Below are 21,920 nucleotides of genomic sequence, written 5' to 3'. Positions count from 1 at the left end.
ATCACCAATACTTCAATTAAAAAAAAGGTCTACTCTGATTTAGATCCTTGGACTGAAGGTTGCTAACAACTGAACGTGGCCTGCCACCGCCTTTCTTGCAGCAGTGTCACTACAAACAAGAGGATCTGTGGAGGAAGACGGTCTTCACAGGTCGTACTTCCCTCAAAGGTGTTTTTGCCATGCCATCTTCCACTAACATAATGACCTACTTAATAGTGGAAAAAATATTCGGAGAGAACCAGAGAAAGGACAATTACAGGGATTCTTTTAATTCACCTCAAACCATTTCAGCCTTGTTAAGGTGTGTATCAGAATTACTAGGAGATCACCTCCTAATTTAATGTTGTATGTGCATATCGAATCTACCCCATGTTCTTTAGGCAAGTAGATGCCGGCCCAGTAAAGCATGCTGAAGAGCCCATCAGTGAGATAACTGGTATGGTCTTGTCAGGGCCCATCAAGTCCCACTGCACAGAAGGATGCTGACAGAACAGATGGTTCAAGAACCAGGGCTTAACTTCTCAGAACAGAGGCTGAAAGCAAGAAACAGAGGTTGGAACCAAGCAGCACAGACAAGAGAAGGGTGACTACCAAAAGCCCATCACAGAATCGGATGGCTCAAGCCATCCAAGTCAGTGGCACCCAGAAGACAGACTGAAGTCTAGAAAAGATCCCTGGTTAATGATTCCCAGCCCCCTTTATTTACACAGGAGTCATAATGACAATCAGTGTGAAAATTAAGCAAAGACATTCATCCCCTTGTGTGTGATTTATATGCAAAACGAATCAAGTGCGAGTCCCACCGAAGTCGGTTTGTATTCTTACTTCCACTCCTCTGGTGGGTGAGCAAGTTCATGCTTCTCCCTCACACTGGAGACACCCATATCCAAGTGGAGCCAGTGAACCTCCTCTGACCGCAGGTGACTGAGGCGGAGTCCATAGCAGGCCACGTGCTTTACTTTGTGACTGTCCACTATCTTCTGAATGATGCCCTAAAACATACCCCCCACAAAAACGACTGTTATAAACAAAAAAACTGCATGCTAAAATTAATGCAATGTTCATTTCTATTAGTTAATTAGAAATCTTTGGTAAAAGTGTATCAAGTTAAATAAATTACTTAATTTTACTTAGGAATCTTTTTCTCAGAAAGTATTTTTATGAGCAAGAAAGTTCTGAAGAAAACGCAAAAAGAGGCTCTTCTCTTTTCTCCACTGAACACGAGGCACGGGACTAGAATGCGCTTCTGTCGCTCCGCCCCGGCGCGACCCCCAGGGCTTGCTAAGGCCGCCCACCGGTGCCACTTGCTGAGGACCACACCTGGGGGGGTTACAGTTTCTGAACCAAGGACAGCATATTGTTTGACACCAGGCTGCAAACTTTATACCATTTCCTAAAAATACACATTTAGAAACATTCAATTGAGGCTACATTTCTGATAATACTGGTGGTAAACGGATCACCGATTACTTGAAGCTGGGCCCACACCCAATCTGCTACTTGCTCTCTATCTAGACTAATACACAGCAATCTAAAATAGTCCTGGACCTAATGCTTCTAACATGTGTGCCCCATGGGTTCTGAGATGAGGGCAGACTCTAGCAGAGGAAATCAGGGAGACTCCCTGGAGAGGGTGAAGATTATCCAGGAGCTGTGGAAAGGGAAGCATTCCATCTGTTTCTTCCTCTGTACCTGCACAGGTATCAAAGTTGTGTGTGTACTTGTGAACAGGCAGCATACGTGAAGACATGCTTGGGAAAGCAGCAGAAACTGCCTGCTGGTCCCACATGAGGGTATGCTGATCACACCCACTGCTGTCTTCTCCATCTTTAAGACCATTAATACGTTTTTTAAGTGATGTTGATATTAACATGAAAACATCTATTAACATTATCACTGGTTTTTAAGAAACAGCAATTAACTATTTATCACAGAACTATCATAGAAGCTGTCACAGAACTTAGAAGACACTTCCAAAGTTCCTGCACACACTTTCTTTATTACAGCAGGCTGCTGTTGATAATACAATTATTGAGGATGTTCCCAGCCTGACTCATATACATAATATCATGTATTGGTTTTTAGACTTACTCAGTCCCCAGGACAAGGCTGTGCACTGAGCATGGGAGATGAAGGGAGTAAACATGGCATCAGACAGAACACATGAACAGAGGCCCAGGATGCAAGGGGCAAAGATAGCCTCATATAGCAGCCGAAGTCTCAGTAGGACAGGATGTTTACAGCCTACAAAGGCTCTGGGTGGACCTGAGAGAGGCATAAAATACCCTTTCTGGCTTTTGGATTTAAGGCCTCCATTCTGGCAGGACCCCTGTGAATGATGCTGTAGGTTTTGCCCTACCCAAGGGCACCCAGCCAAGGGAGCCAAAATCCATCCCGAGCTCCAGCCTTCAAATCTTGAAGGGTGGGGAATCTGCTCAGAGGAGGGAGCCTCTTTTACTAGTGATTCTCTCAAAGGTGACTCCTGCAGCTTCTCCTTGCCAACAAACAAATCCCTGGCAAATTGCAGGAGCTGGCACGTCTTCCAAATTCCCACAAAAGCACCTTTGTCTCCCTGTCCCAGCTCTAGCAGTTCACTACGCCATGTACAACACCAGTTATCCTTGCTAATGCCCAGTCTTGAGCATGTCCTCTCTCTGCCTCAAACCAGCTCATTGCTAATAAGACTACAGAGCAGCTTCTCTGCTGTTGGGGCTACAACTCACGTCAGTATCTAGATGTCTGTCTTTGTACATTTGGTCTCTCCTCCCATGCCACAGAGTGTAGGTGCAAGGCACAGACCATTTCTTCTACCACTATTTGCTTCAAAAGCCTAGGAAATACCCCACCTTCTCTGGGTGCCTTCCCTGATGACCCCTAGCAAAGGTTACCTTCCTGTCCTCTGAACTAAGGGACGCACAAAGGGGCCCACCTGCAGAGCAGCAGGACCAGTTAAAGAGGTTTTGTCCAGAACTGTGGTGCTTATTAGTGGAAAAGCAGGTTCCTTGTCTTGGAGTTTCATGGAGTAGACAGAATGTTAGTCAGCTTGATCACACTGCTGGAAGACACCCAGAACAATGTCAAGTTTGGCTTTGTGTAGCAATGAGCTCCATACTGTAAAACTTCCTGATTCAACAAGGCTCAACTTTCACTCTCCACCAAAAAATTAAAAGTAATAAACACACAGGCGTTTCCTTTTATTTCACGTTTTGCTTTTTTATTAAACTTCCACAGCATGTTCAATCCTATTTCGCAATCTCTAGTTACTCTTACAAACCTCATCTCTGACTTAGTTCGGACAGCAGCTGAGATTATAAATATACAAGAAACTTAAATATTTGATGCTGAATGCATATATTGAGTAACTTGAGGAATTTTGAGAATCAAATATTCAGTTCTGTGTAACTGAAAAATAACTGAGAACTAAATATTTAGTGAAGAATGCATACTCAAAAAATACTACATTGCTATGATATGGAAAGATACGTATATATTATTAACATGCATTTAGTAAAGTGATGTCTGTAGAAATAGTAAGACAAAGATTTATAATATGCCATTCATGGTAGCTGAATTAAACTTCAATTTCTCATCCTGGCTTTGAATGCTCATGAAAATCTCATCCTACAGTATACAAAGTCAAACCTAGCTACTCTCCATTTATCAATTTATGTCATAATCCCAGGCTTCGGAAATACAGTTTTCGTCAAGTCTGATATTAGACATTCAGAGTAAAAGAATTCTTCTTAAGGTTAAAAATAAAAGAGGCAGTGTCTGCATCGTACTTTTATCTTATCAAAAGCATAGCATTCAGCATACAGAGCCATTTTACTATTGTGAATAGTCATTTTCATGTTTACTTCCGTGTTCAGGGGGAGAAAGGGAACTGGAAATGCCGGTAATGCAGCTGTCAGCATCATTCTAGCTGTGGCCACACATATTTCTAGAAGCACTGCTTAGAAATAGGCATGCTGGGTCCAAAGCTACTTAAAATGTGACATTTTGGTAAGCACAGCCAAAATGTCCAAAAACAAAACTAGGCCAATTACACAAGACAAACGGTGCTGAAGCCTATCCTTCACCCCACGCCAGTGCTGGAAAATCAGTCTTAAAGTGTTTTTCGATTTGATGGAACAAAAAAAAAGGGAGGACAGCATTTTGCTGTTGTTATAATTTACACTTCCCTGATTACTTAGTGAGATAAGGCTGCAATTTCATTTCTAAAATTTTTATGATTTTGCTTGGTTACTTATTTTCTGGACACTCTTTGAAAAGAAATGACCTTTTCCACTCGTAGAAGTCCTGCAACCCTTCCTTCATGTTCATTCATTCATAAATGTGCACTTACTTACTCGTTCAATGAACATCTAAAATGCCCATTCATGCGTGGTGCTAGCAATACAGTGATGCTTAAGACCTGATCCTTACCCTCAAAATCCATAGCATCTAATAGGAGAAAGACATGATAATGAATCCATGCAAAGGGGTTAAGAGTCTGTAGGAAATGTGAGGATATTGATATTTTTACCTAGCTCCTCCAAGTAATTTTCAAGATTCATTCATTATGAGTGGAGATAGCTGAGGCCACACATACTGTTCTTAACTCTGTTCATCTCTTTTGCTCCTCAGAACTATCAAGAACAAACATCCTTATCGATATGTCTGTTATAAATGTCCAGTGGCTATTTTTTTGTTTCTCTTTCAGATACTTCTCACATTAGAAAAGGAACAGGGCCTTACTGTTCTTTGATTGTACTTGTACTGGTGGGAACCTACTGTCACTGTTACCAAAAAAATAGAAAATCTAAGTCTTGCTCTCCAACAACTAGCACACTGCCTCCCCCCGGGTCAGCAGCAGAGCAGTAGTCCTCCTAAAAGTCGCCGAGACAAGGCATGCACTTTTGTCTCTCTCTGGGTCATGCCACTCTGCTGGTGCCCTATTGCTGCTGTAGCAAATGACCACACGCTTATGGGCCTAAAATAACACAAATATATCACTTTCCAGTTTTGCAGATTCCAAGTCTGAAATGGCTTTCACGGGGCTAAAATTAAGGTGTCAGCTCAAATGTGCTGCTTTCTAGAGGCTCTAAGCTGGCCTCTTCCGGCTGCTGAAGACACCTGCGGTCCTTGGCGTCTCTTCCCCTTCCTCCATCTTCAAAGCCAGAAGCACCGCATCTGACCCTCTTCCACTAACTTTCCTTGGACCACAGCCAGAAAAGGTCTGCTGCTTTTACAGACTTCTAATCTCCTCATCTCAAGATCTGTGACCTTAGTCATGTCTGCCACATAAGGTGACAAAAGGGACTACAATGTGGGCATCTTTTGTGGCCATATTCTGCCGCCACACTCACCATCTCTGAGCATCTAGGGGTAAAGGTTCTTCCTCCTCAAGCTCTCCTGCCTCGCATTCCCCTCAGCACCGCCTTTGATTCTTTCTCCTTACGATTTTCCTTCTTAGGCTTCTTTGTGGGTGATACTCTCTATCCATTAAAGGAATATTTTAACTTTCTAAGACCTCTGTAGTCCTTTCATGCACCAAAATTATTTGCATCTGTAATAATCAGTGTTCAGGTTTCTAGATGCACATTCACCTGATCCTCTATCAGACAGAAAAGCTTACATTTACAAAACACATGCAGCTTTGAGTGACAACATCTGACAGCAAACACTAATGACCTGGGGGCTGGTGCAGACAAAGTCCTCTAGGCAAGTGTCCAAGGCTAAACTCATGGAGAGCTGCCTGAAGGATTCCTTCCTTTACAGCTACTAGCCATTCTTAGTACAGGAAGCTCTGCTCCCAGAACACGTAACTTCCACACACTCACAGAATCCCAAACGCCCCTGTGTTTTCCCATTCCAGTCAGAAAGCTGACTTTTAAATTGATCGTATTACTCTCCAGTGCTATTCTTCCCATTACAAGCTTGGTAACGATAATCAGTACAATCCAGCCAAGGATATTCACCTTTCAGCAAACTACATGGGCCACATTCATGTCATTTACTTCCTATTAAGAGATTCATGTGATGATGTCACCTTTTTCTAGTGGCTCCTGATGGGGACTGAAAGTTGAGTGTGCTGTGTATTTAGAGAAGTTCATTGAGGCTGTTAGTCAATTTTAAGATGCTTTCAGTGTGACAAGAATATTGTCCAAGAACTCAGTAGCTACTTAATCTTTGGCAGAACATTATGCTGCACTTGCCTAGATTTGGTATATGGTTATAAAATTAGTTGTTCTAGGCCTTAAGACTTAAAAATAACAATTATAAAGTAGGAATGAAGGTTGAACAGAAATCTCAGTAAGTACAGGTATGGACTGGATAGGTATAATCTTTGACTATTCAATTTTTGGTGTTCATTAGCCTGTTAAGACTTTCTACTTCTGCAACCAATTCTCCTAATTTATGTTTCTGTCAGAACTACTCCATTTCATCTAGGATTCCATGTAGTCATTTGAAAAGGTACTGGCCAATCCCATCTTGTGTGCCTGCTAGCCACTGCTGAAGAGGTTGGTGACGATACCATGAGGCAGGAGGGCCCCAGTCTAGTCGGAAGCAGGTAATAAATGAGCAGACAAATCAAGAAACAAGACAATTTCAATAAGGAGAGAATATCTGAAGAAAATATAACAAAACAGGGCAGTGGCGAGCCGGAAAGGTGGACGAGAGGGAGCACTTGGGCTACGCAGACATGCAAGGCAGTGAGTAAGGGTGGGCATGGGACATCAGATGAGGATGGCGAGCAACGAGACAGATCCTGTGGCTCCTAGCAGACATCTGAAGGAATCTGGCTTTCCTCTGAGAGAAATGGGGAGCTCCTGGAGGTTTTGAGCAAATAACTGATTACAAGACTGACATATTAGAGAAACAGTCCAGAAAGCAAGAAGTAAAAGTGAGTGACCTGCAGGCCAAAAGGTCACAGGGCATGATGGGGAGAAGAGGGTTAGGGTCTCTTGAATGTTCACTCTAAGTGAGACAGGCAAGCCACAGCAAGGTTCTGAGTGGAGGAGGGATGAGATCTGGCTCTCTTTTTAACAGATTTGTTACAGCTGCTAGGTTGTGAACAGATGGAGGGGTTAAGCAGGGATGGCAGGCTGGCAGGAGACTATATGATAATCACACAAGAGATGGTGGTAACTCAAAGGGAGGTACAGCAGTGGAGGCCATGTGAAGTAGGTGGATTCTAGGTATATTTTGAAGATAATGTGGACAGGATTAGCTAACATGTTCGATGTAGAATGTAAGTAAAAGAGGAGTGAAAGACTCTTCCAAGGGCCCTGAGTGCAGAAAAGAAGGGGAAACCCTTAGACAAGCACTAGATGGTTCTTTGGGAGTAAGAAGCATAAAGACAGAGGTCAGATGCAGTGATGTGGCACTGCTCTTAAGTTGAGAATGAAACCGACAGGAATGGGGATACAAGTGTGGAAAAGGCAGAGCTGGATTTTATGGTCACAGATTTCAGAGACCAGGAAGACATAGGAGAGACGCAAGGGAGATGACAGGCAGCCAGAGGAGTGGAGGGCCACTGCCTCTTGCATCCTACAACAGCGCCTCCTTCTGGGATTGCTGTTTTCCATGTTCCACTCTGTAATTGTCCCTTCAAAGAAGGCCTATGGTGTTAGCTTTCCACAGCCTTATTTCTCTACAGATGCCTCCATTCCAGTTTTCATGGTTAGTGGCTTATCTGGTGCAGACTTCTGAGGCACTGGCTACTTGCCCAAGGCCTCTGAAGATGTACCAACGTGTTCCTGCATCTGGCATCGCTGATGAGAAATCTGGGGTAAATGTCATTCTTATTCCCAAGTGGGGGACTTCTCTGTAGAATTTGGAATTTTCTCTACACTCTTCTTATTCTGAAGTATCACCACAATGTTTATAGATGTCCAGTCTTCGTGACTACTATCCAGCAAGGGTTCATTTTGGCCCTTCTGGACTGACCCCATATTTATCTCGAGATGCCTGGAGCATGACACCGACAGTCAGCTGAAGCTATGGCCAAGAGAAGTGAAGTCCTCAACCATGAGCTGATGATTATTTAGGCAGAACATTCCAGCCTGTCAGCAGTGGTCAGTAATCATAATTGGACTCAGGACTTGCAATTTTGGTGGGGATTGGGCAGTTCCACACTCACGGCTGGTTCTGTAGATGAAACGTGGCTGCACGTCCATCTTCCAGACCCCACCATGAAGGGGCTTTAGATCTCTTCAGGCCCAGGTGCTGCACTCATGGGCCAGTGGCTGCCTGTGAGTATCCAAGGCCAGCATGAGACCAGCACCTGAGAAGAGGTCCCTCTGCAAGTGTCGCTTCTGTACCGCTGCAGTTGCACACTTGCCCACGAACAGGAGTCCTATGAATCTTTGCAGCAATGAAGCTAACTAATGTATAATTAGCACATATATGTGAAAGGAATGACATTTATTAATTGGATCATGCAAAATAAACCCTCTAAGTAAATCAGTGCCAGAAACCAGACATTTTCTTAATCTCTCACCCCCTCCAGAGGTTTTGGTTCTTCTGAGTCACCAGTCTCTGTAATAATTACTCTCTGCACAGCACAACTGTCCAGCAGAAATATAAGGAATGCCACACATTTAAAGTTTCTAATAGTGACATTAAGAAAAAGGAAAAGGAGAACAGGTGAATTCAATTTTATATTTTATTTAACCTATTATGTCAGGAACATCATCCGTTCAACATGAAATCATAACAAATTTGAGACATCTTACATTCTTTGTCTTATTAATCTCTGAAATCTACTGTGTATTTTTATACTTAAAAAACATCAATTCAGAGTAGCTACATTCAAATGTTCAATAGCTGGGCATGGCCACCCTATCAGGCAGTGGAGCAATAGAGAGTCTAAGACTGGATTAATTACCCAGCAGTAACTCTGGGTAACGAAAGGCCACTCCCGTTTGTGACATGGTTGGTGTGGCTTGCTCTTTGCTACTATTAAATGGTCCACTTCTTTCTGCCAATTGACTGCACTTCCACTCTTACTTACCTCCCAACCCCGTTTCTGTTCTAAAGTCATCAGGCCCTCAAATGCTGCCATGATCTTACTCCTACCCAGCAATATATGCTAGTTTGTGGGTCCAGAACTGTCCTTTATTTGATGCTTCTTCTTGGGGAGAAAGATGTCACAGACATGTTCTTTAGTACTATTTTGTTCAGATGTACAGATCCATCCATTAATTTACAATTAAAATACTGCATTTTCACACATCACAGTATTAAATGAAAGTGGGTTAGAGTAATACCCACCTTCTGTCACAGTGACCCAGTATCATGCAGATTTTATGCTACTCCAGGGAAGGTGAATCGATGCCAATTAAGATTTCTCTGTCTCAAGCTGAATATCATCAACTGCTAAGGTTACTAAATTTCAAACATTTGTCAATTACTATGAAATAAAACAACCTGCCTTTTGGGCATAAAGATTTGTTCATATTGATCTTCATAAAAGTTTGACAAGTATGTTTTCATAATTTATGTATTTCTATTTGGTTTAAATTTTTCTTCATAATATCAATGTTTTGATGTCTGGTAAATTTTTAACATTGGCTTAAGCTCACATGTGTCCAGTGATCAGTGCATCTCTCCAGGGTATAAATCCTCATGTGCAGTATAAATCTGATACTAAAACACATCTGTCATGGAGTCTTTCCAAGGTGAATTTTCTGATACAATGTATCTTGAACATTTTCTAAATGCATTGTCAGATTCATAATCTTTGACAGGTTCCTCTCCTGTACAAATGCTCTGAAGTTTGTTAAGGCTGATGCAAATCAATGGTTTAAAGAATTTCCTCACTCATTTTACAAAGACTAGAAAAGACTACAAGAATCTTCCCATAAAGGTTACATTTGCAAGGTTTTTCAGTGTACAATATTTGAAATATATCATTAAAATGTGAGTTCTGATTAATGTTAAGGTGGAATACTGGCTGCTGGCCTTTGTACAAAGTTGACTGTGTTTGCAAGATTAAATATAAAACAGAACTATAGGAAAACTAGAGAATTCCAGTAAGCTTCATAAAAAGGAGACTATTATGTTTTGATTATAGCACATGAGCACACTGTTTAATACTGAATGATTCTCCTCTTAATAATTAATCCCATTTGAATAACCAGTATTGCAGTATTACAGACATAACAGGAAATTACATATAATTCAAACATAATATTGTATTCTTAAGTCTAAATTCTACTGAACTCTCTATTTTGCCTAAAAATTATTAAGGCATATTAAGTTAAAGAGGAGCAAATTAATTAGTTTCATTATTATAAAAAAAAAGGGTAGAAAAGACATATCTGTTCATCCTGATCACTGGACACTTGTCCTCCTTAAAGGTCAGCATGGACTAAGTAAGGCGGGGGAGGAGGGGTTTCTTCAACACCGATCCAAGTGAGAACTGACATTCTGAACTCACAGTGCTACCTCCGCTCCCTCTCTGCAACCTTTGTTCCCCATGTGCTTCTCCCACAGTTCTTTACCTCGAGCTCTGACCCACCGCTCCCAGGCCAGTGCCTCCACTGGGAGCTAGCCCCCAGCCTCCTTGTCTTCAGGAATACCCCAGGACGCTCTCTGGGTCGTAGTGCAATGAAGGCCATGGGTGTCTCTCCCAGTAAGACTGTAAGCTGTACAAGCAGGGACCTTTTACATCTCCAGAACCTTGCCAAGTATCTGCTATATAGAACATATTCATCTGTTTCTTAAGAATCTTATCCTATTTGAAGTCATGCAAATACCTTCAAAATTACACTTTCTACAAAATAGTTTATTTCATAAATATTAGACTATTTTAATTGCTTTGTTTCTTTGATCCCTCAAAGAGTTAAAAAAAAAGAAAAACAGGATAGAAACACATGTCAATGGCATTATATGAATAACATTCAGTTACCTTTCTCTGAATTTTACAACAGTTAAAACTGGTCACACATATTAACAGAACAAATATTACTTTTTAAAAGTTAACATCTCTGCAATGTGGGAGCAAAAATGATTACTGTATCTTTTTTGGTATGAGCCATTAACATTTAACCTAAATATACGCTGGGGGTGCCTCTTAGGAAAACTTAACTTACCCTGACGTCAGTAGCGTCTCCATGCCTGATAATACTGGCCCAAGTAGCTGGCTCACTGTTGCTTTCAAAATAATGAAAGACCTTTAACACACGCTCCATCGCCCCAGGGGAACGTTCCACCCCAGTACCCAGGTGGGTCTTGGTACTGGAATTTGGTGTGTGATTCAAGTTTGGATCAAGGTAAGCAGCTGCCATTATTTTGCTAGATGCTAGGTATCTGTCATATTCTGTAAGAGAAAAAAATAAATTTCAGTGTATAATATTTGAAATCTACCATTAAAATGTGATACACTGATACTGATATTAATTACCTGTTCTATGTTCCCTCCCTGTGGAGTGTTATATGCAGAAAGTGAGCCTGAGTGGGGCCTAACTACCAAGATAATCAGTCTTTCCCAGGATCCAAAGCACCACCTGGCTCAAGGTAGCAAATAAAATAAACATTTGTTAAACTGACTATTAAAAAACCAGGAGTCCTATTTCAGCCCTGTGGAAAATTCACTGTGTTAGCTATAAACAATGTAACTTAACCACCCCTCCCCCTCCAACCACTTTAAATCATAGCCTGTAAATTTGTGGAGAAATCTCACAGGAAAGACAAAATGTTGATTTGGTTGCTTATTTTGAAAAACTTTTACATGAGATACGAGTTCTTTCTTCATATGATAAAAATTCAATGAGTAGTCGTTAAATGTACTAGGCACCGGTAATGAAAGAAGTCAAAACAAGGTCCTCTTGCTCAGTCACTTAGAGGAGTCAGACATGCCACGTAACAAAACAAGCACAAACAGCATCAATAGCGAAGTGTTTCAGTGAGGTGAAAGGACTCCATTTGAATGTGAGGGAAAACTTGGGCAAGGTTACAACTCTCACTGTGATAACTCAGAAACGCAGATTAAAAACCACCCAAACGGTGCAGGAGCCGGATGCACACTGTGGACAGGGTGGGAAAACGCGGCCATTGAGCTTGGTCTGACCGCTGCACCAGACACGTCACCCAACTCTTCCTTTCCAAGTGAAATATTTACTATGATTGACCACATGACGGGTGGAAGATTAAGATTCAATAAATACCAAAGGACAAAAATTGTTCAAAGTATGTTCTGCGTCTGGCATTAGGCTGGACAAGATAACTAGAAATCCCCCAGCTGCCTGAAAATTAAGCGCTGCATTTCAAGCAGCCCATTGGCCAAGAAGGAACCTGAAGTGTTCTGAACGGAATGACGCAATGAGAGAGAACCCCAGAGCTAGATGGACAGAGGGTGTGCGCAGATTGAAATCTACACACTTACGTGCATGTATTAGAAATGAAGATTGGCAATCAGTGATCTAAATATCCATATCGAACAGTACAATTTAGAAGCTGAACAAAATCAAGTTATTTCTTTAAAAAGAATAATGCAACTGATAGACCTATGGCAAGACTAAGCAAGGAAAAAAAGAGAAAAGGCACAAACTGGCAATATTAAGGATGAAGGAGAACAGATAAGAGAATATTATAGTATAATAAGAGATAATATAGAATATCAAAATATTAATAACAGAATATTATGGACAACTTTATGCCAATGAATCTAAAAATTTACATGCATGCACAATTCCTTGCAAAGTTTAAGCAAAGACTGAAACTATAAAATCTAAATAGACCAATTCTATTAAAAAGTCAATTTGTAATAAAAATTCTTCCTACAAAATATGAATTCTTCCAATATTTTAAAAAAGTACATTAATCTTACAGAAATTCTTCCAGAGAATAGGAAACATTCCTAATTTGTTTTACGAGACCAGCAAAAAACAGTGACACAAAATCTGAGGACAACATGAGTCATAAAGGGCACAAATCAGTGTTTCTGATAAACACAAGTAAAAATTGTAAAGAAGTATTAACAAATTTAATCAGGCAATATGTAAAAATAATGTATTATGACCAAGAGGAATTCATTTGAGGAAGACAAAAGTGGTTAAACATTCAAAAAGCAATAATGTTTAGAGCAGCTTTATTCATCACAGCCAAAACTTGGAAACAATGGAGATGCCCTTCAGCAAATGAATAAACAAACTGCAGCCCATCCAGATAATGGAATATTATTCAGTGCTACAGTTCAGTGCTTTCATCAAAACCCTATTTGTGCAACATTTCCACCGAGTCTTCCTGGACTTTCCAAACCATCTACATCTCATTCCATTAACAACCACCCCCCTCTCCTGCTGGTGGTATTCATATCTGTCTTTTTTATTAGTCTTGAGGAGTTTGAGATCCCAGCATCTGGGTCACCTCTTTGGAAGTCACAAAGCAATAGTTTGGCCAATAGTTTGGTCATTTGTCTCAAGTACAAAATGAGAAGTCCCAAGGGAGCTGCTTTCTGCCACACTGACTATCCTGCTTCCAAACAATGGAACTGAACTGTGTGGTTCCGTACTTGTTTGTGACCCATGGCTAAAGTTATACAATTGGGACGGCCAATTCTGTGTGTCTATACATGAAAAAAAGCACCTCACTTTCCTCATCATGAAAGGCAGGCTTTTACAGGGTTTTGTAATTATAGCTATAATATGTGACCAGTTGTACTTTTTTTTTTTTGCTTTTTATTTTTTTATTTTAGTTTCATTAATATACAGTTACATGAGCAACACTGTGGTTACTAGATTCCCCATTATCAAGTCTCCCCCACATACCCCATTACAGTCACTGTCCATCAGCATAGTAAGATGCTATACAGTCACTATTTGTCTTCTCTGTGCTGTACTGCCTTCCCTGTGCCCCCCTCTACATTATGTCTGCTAATCGTAATGCCCCTTATTCCCCTTCTCCCTCCCTTCCTACCCACCCTCCCCAGTCCCCTTCCCTTTGGTAACTATTAGTCCATGCTTGGGTTCTGTGAGTCTGCTATTTTGCTCCTTCCGTTTTTTCTTTGTTTCTTATACTCCACAGATGAGTGAAATTATTTGGTAGTTGTCTTTCTCCACCTGGCTTATTTCACTGAGCATAATACCCTCTAGCTCCATCCATGTTGTTGCAAAAGGTAGGATTTGTTTTCTTCTTATGAATAATATCCCATTGTGTATATGTACCACATCTTCTTTATCCATTCATCTACTGATGGACACTTAGGTTGCTTCCATTTCTTGGCTATTGCAAATAGTGCTGCGATAAACATAGGGGTGCATATGTCTTTTTTAAACTGGGCTCCTGCATTCTTAGGGCAAATTCTTAGGAGCAGAATTCCCAGGTCAAATGGTATTTCTATTTTTAGTTTTTTGAGGAACCTCCATACTACTTTCCAAAATGGCTGAACTAATTTACATTCCCACCAGGAGTGTAGGAGGTTCCCTTTCTCCGTATCTTCACCAAAATTTGTTGCCATTTGTCTTTTGGATGGTGGCCATCCTAACTGGTGTGAGGTGATATCTCGTTGTGGTTTTAATTTGCATTTCCCTGATGATTAGCAATGTGCAGGATCTTTTCATGTGTCTGTTGGGCATCTGAATTTCTTCTGTGGAGAAGTGTCTGTTCAGATCCTCTGCCCATTTTTTAATTGGATTGTTTGTTTTTTGTTTGTTGAGGTGTGTGAGCTCTTTACAGATTTTGGATGTCAACCCCTTATCGGATATGTCATTTATGAATATATTTTCCCATAGCCAGTTGTATACTTAAAAACTTTTCAAGATTAACCAGTCATAGGCTTCTGCTACTTGTACATACTACAGAATGTCTTTTTTAAAAAAAAAAAAACTATCAAAGTGGAGGAAATAAAAGATTTAAAACACAAACTGTTTTTAAATGACATAGACCCATCCTCCTCAAACTATCTGTGGTAAAGGACCAGTCTGTTTTACTTTCATCTTTAACATGTCATACATAGACCAACACTTCAGTAAAACAGAGTGAAAAGGAATTTCTAAAACCATGAAATTTCAAAATAAAAGATATAAAAGCCAAGCACAAAACTTCTGTTATTAGTCAGTTAACTAAAATCACTATCAAATTGCTATGCCGGTTTCCTAATGCTTACTCCAGATTCTACCCAAATACTATTTGTCCTGGACTGTTAACAGTTCCCACACCCAGGCCAGCCTGCTGACCGCACTGGGCCAAGTCCTGGCTCAGGCCCCTGAGCACTGACTTCCCAGCAACACCGCCCAGTTTCAAGCACCACTGCTGCCCAGAGTGCAAGCACTGCACAGACGGGGGATACAGACCACACAGCCCACCCAGAGCTGCAGGGCTCCTCTGATTAACACCAGAAATACCTCAGAGGTTCCTGGCGCCTGTTTCTTCTCCTGGAAGAAGTAAGGCAGTCCTAAGTAAGGCTGCAAGCAAACAAGGTGTCAGCAAACCCTGGAGTTGACTCTGAGGCTCACCCCACAGTAAATGCTCCATAAAAAAGGAGAGAAGTATGAGGACCTAACAAACTCTTACTCCAGAACTTCCTAGTTTATACTCACTGAACATACTAAGATCCCACCAAGAAAGCAACCTCAATAATTGCTCAAATGCTGGACATTTAATAAAACTTGAGATGCTTGTCAGCATACAAGAGAAGCAAAGAATGCAAACTGGTGCAGCTCATCTTGTTAAAAATTATAAGCCTGTTTGGAAGAGTTTTTAAAAACTTGGTAATGATTCTAAAGTAAATCTTTAAACTAGATTGGTGTAAAAGTTTTCTTTTCCCAAGGTTTGTTCTTTTACACAGATTTGGGTTTATTTTCTCATGAAAAGTCTAACCCAAATATTCTAAATTTCCTATATTGATTTTATTCAACAGAGAGCCTAACATCAAATTACTTAAATGTTTAATAGTATAATATCAATGTGTGGCAGTGTATTTATACTTTCCAAAAGTAGCTATAACAGTATCTCCCATTCTCAAAGTACTTCTTCTAATATGGCTTTGATAACTTTTCAAGAGATGGAGTCTGTGTTCCTTTCCCTGGAATCCAGGTGGTCTTCCGACTAGGCAAGAACCATCCTAAGTTAGGTCACGAAAGCTGATACCAAGAAAAAAGAAAGAAAAGGCAACCTGGGGCCCCGTGGTTCTCTGAGAGCAGTCACGCATGCGTTCCAACCAGCAACACACAGCACAGGGGCTCGAGCCCCCTGAGAACCGGGCTCCAAGAAACAAAGCCAGAGCTGGGCTTCTGGCTGACAGCCGGCGTCACCCGCTGAGCTGGGTGACACAGCACCCTGAAAGCGCACCAACTCCCAGTTGTGCTACCCCAGCTGACACCACACGCAGAGAAACAAGCTGTCCCTATTGAGCCCTGTTCAGATGAAAGATCTGAACAAACAGAACATTCTTGGCTCTTGCTTTGCACAGGTGAGGAGGACCGTAAGATAACCCACTAACAAGTAGTCTGAACAGCGCCTGCCTTCTTGGCCCCAATGCATTAACTGAAGACACAGAATGAGCGTGTTTTCATTGCCTTGGCAAACCGTCACACTCAGTCCTACACGGGGTGGCTTCCAACATTTTATCCTTTGTACATTCAATGTCATGAAATACCTAAAAGCTTCTCTGACAGTAACATTCTCACCATGTCACTTCCTCAGGGACACCTTTTTTGTCATAACTATCTTCTTCATTTATGTCAGTAAGTTCACCTTTACTAAGTTCCTTTGGCTTCATATCTAGATGTCTGGATCAACAAGTCAACATTCCTGCAGCCAGCTCTTTTTTCCTGTAAACTCCATTTATGTTCAGTTAGAATCCTGCAGAGTTATTTGCTCAATGTAGCAGAAATTTCTGCCCCAATGCACACTTACTGTGTTACTTCCTGCCATGATGACTTAATTTTTTCATTTGCATCATCTCCAGATGTAGCATTATTAGCCTGTCCAAAGACCACCCATAGTATTTAAAAGTTGAAATAACTTCTTGGCCCACTTGCTGAAGTAGTGAAATTCTGTTTGTTGGTTAATACCATAGCTTCATGCAAATGAGGTCTCCTCTCATTTTTGTTATTCAGTTCCCATTTTCAAACCTAATCACATCCAATTTCACTTCGAGTGTTAATTGCTTTCTGTTTCAATTCTGCATTTCATCTATTTTGGCCAATTCCCTCTTAGTTATCCATTTTTGTAAAAATGCGACATGGGCTTATCGCTGTCACACGAGGAGACAACACAACTATGCACTATGCCGTCTGTGTATAAACTGAGTGACAGGTGCACAGTGACCAGTCTCTGTGACCAGCCAACTTTGAAAGAAATGACATGACTGGTCACTGATCCCAATTCCCATCCATTATTTCTGCAGTCATCTGGAGAGAGTTTGTACCCTAGGCATCCCAGTCAATACACATGGTAACTGAAATTTGAATGTTTCTGTTCAAGGACTAGTATTATTTAACTGACCCATGGAAACTAAAATTTGTGCAGAATAGAGGCAAGCAAAGCATGGACCATCTTTATAACAATTCAATTAGTGTCTTTATAAAAAATATTGTTTTTAAATTAACCAGATATGACAAATTATGTAATCTACATTTTATTTGAATCATCACTGAATGTTAACATTGTATTCTGACAGTATGGGTATTATTTCTAATTAACATTCAGACCTTAAAAGTAATTGGTGAACAAATTTTTAACACTTAAAAAAATCCTAAAGAAATCAACAATGGCAAAATATAAAGAGGCAATTATACTGAATTACTACTCATAGTCTCACTTATATTCTTGCCTATTTATGCATACTTATATTTTATAAAGCCATACTAAAGTGCTGATAAGACAAATGGATTTTCAATCAAAAGTTAAAACTATCATAACCTACTTGTATATATCTAAACTCAGACACATAGAGGTATATTAAAATTACTAAAAAAGAAAAGGCTATGAATAATAATAAGGAAAAACAACAGTTCAAAAGACTTGATATATACCAGCTACCTGTGATAGTCCATTGATGGCCACTGGACAACACTGTAATCTGTCCCCTTACATAAAAGGTGAAAAACCTAGAAATAATTAGAAATAATCTTTTCTATATATTTAGCAACTCCATTCCTAAAACAAATGTTGAAGAGATCTTTTGGGATCCAGACAGAGAACAGATCTTTTCCTTTCTTAATACGGTAACTGCAGTAACTTTTTTTTTATTAAGGTATCATTTATATACAATGTTATGAATGTTTCACGTGAGCAGCACTGTGGTTACAACATTCACACATATTATAAGTCCCCCCAACACCCAACTGCAGTCCCTGTCCATCAGCGTAGTAAGATGCTATAGAGTCACTACTTGTCTTCTCTGTACTGCCTTTCCCCATATCCCCCCTAACAGTATGTGTGATAATTGTAATGCCCCTTAATCCCCTTCTTCCTCCCTCCCCCCTTTCCCTTTGGTAACCACTAGTCCATTCTTGGAGTCTGTAAGTCTGCTGCTTTTTTGTTCCTTCAGTTTTGCCTCATTGTTATTCTCCACAAATGACAGAAATCATTTGGTACTTGTCTTTCTCTGCCTGGCGTTATTACACTGAGCGTAATACCTTCTAGTTCCGTCCATATTGTAGCAAATGGTAGGATTTGTTTTTTTCTTATGGCTGAATAATATTCCATTCTGTATATGTATCACAACTACTTTATCCATTCATCTGCTGATGGACACTTAGGTTGCTTCTGTATCCTGGCTACTGTAAATAGTGTTGCGATAAACATCGGGGTCCATGTGTCTTTTTGAATCTGGGATCTTTTTTTTTTATTTTGGTAAATTCCTCAATGTGGAATTCCTGGGTCAAGTTCTATTTTTAGTTTTTTGAGAAAGTTCCATATTGCATTCCACAATGGTTGAACGAACTTACATTCCCACCAGCAGTGTAGTAGGGTAGAAAGAGTTCCCCTTTCTCCACATCCTTGCCAGCATTTGTTGTTTCTTGACTTTTGGATGTTGGCAATCCTAACTACTATGAGGTGATATCACATTGCAGTTCTGATTTGAATTTCCCTGATGATAAGTGATGTGGAGCTTCTTTTCATGTGCCTGTTGGCCATCTGTATTTCTTCTTTGGAGAAGTGTCTGTTCAGATCCTCCATCCCTTTTTTAATGGGGTTATTTGCTTTTTGGGTATTTAGGTGTGTGAGCTCATTATGTATTCTGGATGTTATTAACCCCATATCAGATAATTCACTTACAAATATATTCTCCCATACTCTAGGATGACTTTTTGTTTTGCCAATGGTGTCCCTTTGCTATACAGAAGCTTTTTAGTTTGATGTAGTCCAACTTGTTCATTATTTAGTTTCTCTCCCTTTCCCAAGGAGATGTGTTCAGGAAAAAGTTGCTCATGCTTATATTCAAGAGATTTTTGCGTGTTTTCCTCTATGGGTTTTATGGTTTCATGACTGACATTCAGCTCTTTAATTCATTTCTAGTTTATTCTTGTGTATGGAGTTAGACAATAACCATTCATTCCCTTACATTTAGCTGTCCAGTTTTGCCAATACCATTGGTTAAAGAGGCTGTCATTTCCCCATTGTATGTCCATGGCTCCTTTACTGTATATTAATTGACCATATATGCTTGGGTTTATATCTGGGCTCTCTAGTCTGATACATTGATCTATGGGTCTGTTCTTATGCCAGTACCAAATTGTCTTGATTTCTGCCCCTAAAATCCTAAACCTCAGTGAAGCAGTCCCCGTTACTCAATACAGGGATGCACACAGAATTATTCACCACTGTAGTCACAATACTAGGAATAACTAAATGTATACGAATGGATAAATGCATGAAAGGAAGGATGCTGTCTGAAGCAGACTGTGAGCTCTGCACAGGGAATGTGATGGGCCTGCCACGTCATGTAACAGACCCTTCTCCAACTTCTCTGGGATTGACTGGCAATGGGGGAAGTGAGAAGGTAGAAGTCTGCTCCCTTATCATTCCTGGGGTCATTCAATAAATGGTAGTTAATGTGATCAAAGAGCATGGACAGAAGTGTGGCTAGATGGAATGGCTGCTTGGACAGCTGGGTAAACCTGTGTGTCATGGCATGCACTGCCAGGTCTCCTGGAAAACACAATAATAAGGACTTTCTCCCTGGAGCCAGGTTAAGACAGGCCTTGATTCCTAATTGCTTCTATGAGCACATTAATCATTATATACTTTCTCAGACACCTTTTTGTTACTAACTATAAGTCTCCCAGGTGAAAGAAGCATGGTTAAAATATTTTTCTGTACTATTATTTTATAGTTAAATTATATATTAAGAAGAATTTCTTAATGCAGATGTTTAAAATGAATGTAGAAAATCTACATGGAATTTTTCAGCACTTAAGTACTTCTAAGTTTACATCTAATATACTGCATATAGCATCAAAAAGCTTTCCTTAGACTCTATCACAATAAGAGTCCTTCAAATAGTAAAAAAATCATGAAATTTTTAGCTGGGGGGAGGGGTGCTTCTATACCTCTTCTTTACACATGTGAGTACCTGGCCTACACAGGCTTCAAAGCTTCTGTGTTCTTCTTAGCATGTTCCACAGCAGTCTTGCCTATTTGGAAAGAGTACCCATTCTTTTCAAACTTCCCTGGTACCTTCCACTCTTAGTATTCTTTCAAACCCGACTCCCTAACCCACTGTAACGATCTCCTCCAGGCACTGCACTCTGTAATGGGCCTCAGAACCCTGGGACAGAGCGATGGTCACCCATGCCTCCATCTCTCCATGCCTCTTAACTCTTTTCCATCTGTTCCCCCAAAAGGGCACTTTCCAACTGGAAGGAAGTTTGAAAACTGAGTCTACTCTCAGTAATGTTTAGAGTTAAGAGAGATAGGAAGAGCTAGCGGAGGAAACTAAGAAGCTGTAGTCAGTAGAATAGGAGGTAAACCAAGAGTGATCGCTTAGAATCCAAGTCAAGGAAACGTTTACAGAAAAAAGAGGTATCACACGCGTACCTGGACAAAAGGAGACCATCTGCATTTAGTTAACTTCAAAGATGATGGTTTCAGTGCAGCAGATGGTGGGGAGAAAAGTCTGATGAGAGTGGGTCCAGACGGTGCATAAAGACAGGCGGTGTAGACAGGAAATACAAGGCGCGCACAGTACTCTGCTGCAAAGATAAGCAAAGACAGAGGCCCACCTCAAGAGAATGTAGTCTTCCCACTGTACCTGACGTCTGGCACATTAAGGCCAAACAAGTACACTGACTAAAACCCAGGTCAGGCCATTTGGCAGAATGCTCACTAAGTACATAATTAAAATCCAAATTTACTCAAACATAGCAAATACCTAACCTCTATTAAATGAAACAGAACTGAGTCAAGTGTTACAAGGTAGAAGACAAAAACACAAATGAAAAGTCATTTACTGAATATTGCCAGTGAGTTATGTACCTAAGTCGGTTTGTTTTACACACTATCCCATTTAATTGATATGAATCCAAAGAAGTAGGCATTAACCCCAACATACAGGAGAGAATCAATGAGACTCCAAAATGACGGAGTAACAGCATCTGGATTTACAACCCACCACCACCAATAAGCAACTAGAAAAGTGCACAAAATGGAGGAAACGTTTTGGACATAGGCAGTATATGACTGTGACCCCTGGAGGGGGAAAGCAGATGAAGCGAGACCAGGAGGCAACTTCTGCCTGCAGTGTAGAGAAGGTGACCCAAACAGAACCCAGTGAGCTCAAGGAGAACCAGCAGGGAGGGCAACTCGAATCTCCCAGGAGTCATGCAGAGGTGAAGTTCCAAGTCCTCCATGAAGCTCCTCTCGAATATCTGGGTATTTAAATTCATTAGTTCATTAAATACTCATGTCTACTGGTCCACAATGAAAAACTAACAGCTGCCAAATATTTTTAATGGGCTTTGAACATATTTTAGTCTCTTAAA

At 40.5% G+C, this 21,920-nt stretch overlaps 1 protein-coding gene across 14 annotated transcripts in view; it reads right to left on the bottom strand.

The window, feature by feature from the left end:
* PTK2 (protein tyrosine kinase 2) overlaps positions 1-21,920 on the bottom strand; it is a 299,782-nt gene that overhangs the window by 178,209 nt on the left and 99,653 nt on the right. For 11 of the 14 annotated variants that reach the window (XM_073230260.1, XM_073230268.1, XM_073230269.1 and 8 more), the window contains 2 exons: positions 11,082-11,308; positions 826-992 (listed from right to left, as the gene is read on the bottom strand). In XM_073230260.1, the coding sequence (XP_073086361.1) occupies positions 826-992; positions 11,082-11,308 (394 nt within the window). Of the gene's footprint in view, positions 1-821; positions 993-11,081; positions 11,309-20,976; positions 21,132-21,920 lie in introns of those variants that run through there. The other 3 variants (XM_073230262.1, XM_037023289.2, XM_073230273.1) reach the window with 3 other exon arrangements.

Source organism: Manis javanica, chromosome 2 (genome assembly GCF_040802235.1).
Source record: "Manis javanica isolate MJ-LG chromosome 2, MJ_LKY, whole genome shotgun sequence".
Taxonomy (NCBI): Eukaryota; Metazoa; Chordata; class Mammalia; order Pholidota; family Manidae; genus Manis; species Manis javanica.
The sequence above is the reverse complement of the archived record's forward strand: the minus strand, read 5'-3'. Positions and strand labels throughout refer to the sequence as shown.